General features: G+C 35.5%; 1 protein-coding gene across 1 annotated transcript; it reads right to left on the minus strand.

Moving 5' to 3' along the window:
- Positions 1-355: 355 nt before the first annotated feature.
- On the minus strand, positions 356-4875 carry LOC104121140 (quinolinate phosphoribosyltransferase [decarboxylating] 2a, mitochondrial). Its single transcript, XM_009633044.4, has 10 exons — positions 4611-4875; positions 4363-4499; positions 3318-3451; positions 3152-3215; positions 2996-3078; positions 2161-2244; positions 1918-2070; positions 1279-1455; positions 1050-1117; positions 356-699 (listed from the first exon to the last, which is right to left on the minus strand). The coding sequence occupies exons 1-10, from the start codon at positions 4667-4669 to the stop codon at positions 603-605; spliced, it is 1056 nt and encodes a 351-aa protein (XP_009631339.1). The 5' UTR covers positions 4670-4875; the 3' UTR covers positions 356-602.
- Between the last annotated feature and the right edge of the window lie 231 nt (positions 4876-5106).

A 5106-nucleotide genomic window follows, 5' to 3' on the forward strand; every position in this document is an offset into this window, starting at 1 on the left:
TCTAGTAAAATGTTGTTATATGAGGGCGTATGTTATAGAAAAGTCTAGCTGTAATTGCCTTGAGAAAATTCTGTTAGAATGTTACTTAACATTTACTCCTTCAAATGTCGCAGGTCTTATTTGCTGATATAATCCTAAATAGATTTTCCTTAGGCCCTTACATCTGATAGTTTGCCTTTTTGGTGTAGAAAGATACTTAATCTGGTTTATTACTACTCTCTAGGAATGAAGTGGACAAATTGATCTTTGTATGTTAGACAGATTACTTGGTGACTATATCCTGCTGATCCAGCTTAAGAACATATTCAACATCTCAAAAGATTTGAAGTAACACAGAGCTTCAGATACACCAAACTTGTAAATCAAGTATTTTCATTGTAACAAATTCCATGAAACATGAAAACAAAGCTATATTGAAATACCAATTCAAGCAATAAGGTTGGAAAAGAGCCATCTGAGATATTCCAGCAATTTACATCTTTTTGTTTGATTACACAGTGAAAGATCGATCTTTTTTGTTTGACATTAGTAAAATGATTCTTATTTGAACTTTCAGCGATTCAGCTGCTTTTACTCCAACCCTATAGCAGAAGTAATGGCGCTCATGCTCGTTTTGTACGCCTTCCAACTTCAAGGGCGAGCTCTGTATCAATCTTCAGGGAAATGTCAAGTGCTTTCACAGAATGCGTCAGGGCACCACTGCAAAGATTTAAACTCTATATTTTTAGTATCATAACAAACCTTCGCGCGCCTAATACTAAGGATAAAAACCTGTCACTTTTGCCTATCAAATGAATTATTAACATAACATAGACTATCTACTGAGACCGTTTCTGGTCTATTGTGTGCAAGTAAACTAATCATCTTTTTCGTTTTTCTGAACAAGGCAAGTTAAACTAACCATCTTATTATATGAAGGAAAACAAAAGGAACAGAAAGACGTCCCAGCTATACTAATAGTAACAAACACTGAGAAATCTCTTCTATATGTCTTCTGCTGTATTCTATGGATATCTTTTGAAGTAAATTAGCAAGAGCGAAATGCATACCTAGAAATGTAGGTAACACCAGTTTGTCCAATCTTGTGTACTGTTTCAAGGGTAACATTTCCTGAAGCCTGCCCCACCATTACAACAACAACAGCATGTCACCAAAAGATATACGTTTACAGGAAATCCATGCGGTACTTCTTTTTTATGAAAAATGGCATTGCATCACAGTTCTTCTATATTCTGACACTTATGTGAAGCAGACAATGAAAATGAAACCAGGCGTTACCTCCGTATCAAACCTCCCATTGATCAATTCTACAGCCTCCTTAAGCATGGATACATCAATATCTCCGTTAGATAATGGAACAACCATATTGTCCAGCATTATCCTAGTCAACGAAGTCTTTGTTTGAGATGCATATTCTAGAACCTCACGTACTTCTGCAATTGTCCTGGTTTCAACCTGTTGGATAGGAGAAAAACGTTTAAACCTCTGTTCAATAATTACCACAAAATTGAGCACATTCTAAAAGGACCATAACTCTACTGCCAAATACAATAGCGTAACTTAGGAAATCACAAATCAGACAATTTGGGTTCCTACCAGCATATTCTTGATGCTGACACATTTATAAAATTTTACCTTACTTATAAAAAAAGTATCTACATAATTAGTCTTCTTAACTATCCAAAGTAGGTGCAAATACCAACTTAATGAAAGACAGAAATATTTAGGTCAAACATCTCTAGAAAGATGTTTATCTGACCAAAAATGACAAAAAAGTAAAGCATAAGGGATGGTAGAATAGGTAATTGAACTGTCAGGTCCAAGTAAACATATCAAAGGTGCAAAAAATAAAACTAAAAGATAAGACTCAGATTTATAAACATATCAAAGGATTTAATTAAAAGTTATGAGGCCAACCTCAACCCCTATTTGAAGTTTATTTTGCTCCAAATACTGATCCACAGATTTTAGAGCTTTGCCGACACCTCCAGCAGCAGATATGTGATTGTCTTTTATCATTACCATATCAAATAAGCCCATTCTGTGATTCTTCCCACCACCAATCAATACCTTTAATTAAAGCCAGGTAGAAAGTCAGCCAAGATAAATATACATGTGATAGACTTGACAAGTAGATGATTTTGGTGAGTAAATCTTTACCGCCCATTTATCCACCAAACGTAATCCAGGAGCAGTTTTCCTAGTCTCCAAGATGTAAGCAGGGTGTGCAGCATCTGCCATTTCCTGCAAATAAAAGAAAAACCCTCTCTTCTAATCACTACTACAGAGGCAAGAATTTAAACTCATTGACATCTCGGAACGGAATTCTTTAGTTAAACAGAGGAGTTTTTCTCATAGACTGATTGCAAAATAGGGTCTATCGAAAATAGTTTATCTACCTTCACAGGGTAGGGGTAAGGTCTGCGTACTCGCTACCCTCCCCAAACCTCATTGTTGGTTTACTAGGTATGTTGTTGTTGTTTGATTGCAAAATGGTTTTCAATATGTGGCTCTGGCACCATCTAAAGTCTCAGAAGAGTGGATGTGCATAGCCTTATAACGATTACACAGGATTTGTTTCCAAGACTTGCACTCTTGACTTTCTGGTGAGATGGAGAACTTTTACCATAGGCTAAGGCTAATTCTCATTGAATTGCAAATTCAGACAAAGTCTCCTACTTCAACAGTCTATGAGCTTGATAATGAAGCTTGAGTATTGGTTCAAGTATTTGATCAGTAAGAATATTGGTTAAACTAGAAGTACCATCTCAAGATTTTAAGTCATACATTACCGCATTCGTGACCAACATATTTCATTGATTATATATCATTTGATTGTTCTATTCTTCGGCATAGAACAATTCAGCAGTCTCTGACCTACACTTAACTTGAAATACTGAAACCAACTCGTCAATGACACTAACCATTTCCATTCATGGCAATATCTTTCCATATTGTTTTTAGTGATGAGCTAGTTATATGAAGAGAAACACACCTTAGTTAGTGTAGCTATTCCACTCATTCTTTGCATAAAATTGAGAACAACCCTCTCAGCTATAACAATGTTGTAAGCGTTTCCTACAAACGTCAAGGAAAGATTAATAAGCCAAAAAATCATTAGCAATTCATCATTTTATCACATTTAGTTTACCTTGTACTTTGCCAAATTTCAAGCCTTTATGAACTTTATCACCATCATTTACATACCACTCCACCTGATAATAAGAACATGAACAATTTAAAAATTACCCTTTATAAAAAACTTCTTCGAAATAGATATGCCGGTTACTGGAACAACTTAATTGCAAAATCAATACCTTTAGTGAAGGATCAACTTCCGCGAATATCATCTCAGCAAGTGCAATTCCTGCTATGATCCCGTCTTCCTTTGCTAGAAAATGAGCATCGGATTCCATGTCAACAGGAATCGTCGCCTTACAAGTCACATCTCCTGCATTCCACACAAGGAAACATTGAATAAATAGATATATCTTTTTCAAATTGAGTACTCAAATTCACAAAGGTAACTAGGTGCTTAAAAAATTGCTATTTCCAAGAAACTTAATTAAGCAAAGTTTCCCATCAAGCACAAACTGATATAGTGCATGACAATATCCTCAACTCTTGGATCTTAAAAAATGCGACTTTTACCACCAAAGGTTGTAAGTGGGGTGGTTAGTACCCTCCATCCTTAACCAAATGTCTCAGGTTCAAGCCTGAGAATGGAGTCGCCTTTACCTCAATCCGGATTAGTCGGACCACAAAGCAGGTACCAGACACCGGGCGAGAAACCAATAAAAATAATTTTTGACGGAACTATTCCCTCCACCCCCACCCACAGAGGCGTATGTAGCGTTATAGTACCGGGTTCATCTTAACCTAATACTTTTGACACGGAGCATAATTTGAACGTAAAAATTCACTAAAATTGCAACACATACTGAATCTGAACCCATAACTTTAAAAATATAATAGGTTTAATACTAAGAACCTTAAAGGTTGAACCCATATAATTTAAATCCGGGATCCGCCTCTACCCCAACCCCCTTCCTTAAACTAAAGGTAACACTTACTAAGAACACATTACCTGTAAGTAAATGAGGCTACGCAATTAAAAAAGAAAATTGAAGCTTGGAGCTCCCCCGCCCCCAAAAAAAAAAACTATAGCTAAACTTCATAAAGCAACTCCAAATTAAATAAAGAGCTTAAATTCTATGTTATATGCACTAACGGTGTAAAATATATATACACACAATTAGGCCACATATTAGGTAATTACAGCATTTACTAAAATAATAAAATTGAGTGCAACCCATTTGACAATATAATAAGATAAATAAAAAATATAGGCTAAGACCAGACCTAAATTCCCAGCATCTTCAGAGAGTGCAAGTTGCATAACACCCTTTAAATCATAAGTTGGGTGTGCTGGTGGCTTCACCTCTAGTGACTCCACTCTTGTATTCTTGGTGGCTATTGCTGACATTTTCACCACCAACCTGCAATTTTACACACAAAATTCAATCAGAAACTCATAAAAATCCAATCTTTATCAGAATATAACCAAAAAAACATGATTTTCAAGAATCTTTTTTTCTTCTTAAAGAGACCTTGGAGCTGTAATTGCATATGGATGCACTGTTGCAGTGAAAGGAAGAGCCCTAAACATGGTTTATTTTCTTGGGGCTGTGGAATGATTTTTGTGGAAAATAGTTTTTGAGGAGCTTAATGCTTTCTTTGGTTGTGTTTTTGGCCCATATTTTTTCTACTACTATTTTATAAGTGAGTTAACTGTCAATAGCACTCCATTAACATGGCTGGAGTGCTTACAAACACAGATTTCTTTATATTTGTTTTAGTAGCTGAACACGTTTTATTTTTGGTTGTTGACCAATGTATTATTTGTAGCACTCCATCTGCTTTGCTGATGAGGGTAATTTAGTCATTTAAGTGCTGTTCTGATTACATATGTACAGGGTTCTTTAGATTTGTTTGTTTAATAACTGAGCACATGATCCCAACTATAGCTGTCATATAAATTTTTATGGCTATTGACCAATGTGCCCTCTGCTTATATAATCAATAGTCACCTTAAAAGAAAAATAA

Source organism: Nicotiana tomentosiformis, chromosome 10, assembly GCF_000390325.3.
Source record: "Nicotiana tomentosiformis chromosome 10, ASM39032v3, whole genome shotgun sequence".
Lineage (NCBI taxonomy): Eukaryota > Viridiplantae > Streptophyta > Magnoliopsida > Solanales > Solanaceae > Nicotiana > Nicotiana tomentosiformis.

Bases quoted from the DNA above. Each gene is read 5' to 3' on its own strand.
- LOC104121140 (XM_009633044.4), bottom strand. From the start codon at position 4,669: ATGTTTAGGGCTCTTCCTTTCACTGCAACAGTGCATCCATATGCAATT. The intron at 1,456-1,917 runs GTTGGCCTCATA...CCTATCCAACAG, and splicing joins AACTTCAAATAGGGGTTGAG to GTTGAAACCAGGACAATTGC. The intron at 1,118-1,278 runs GTAACGCCTGGT...ATGGTGGGGCAG, and splicing joins ATGGGAGGTTTGATACGGAG to GCTTCAGGAAATGTTACCCT.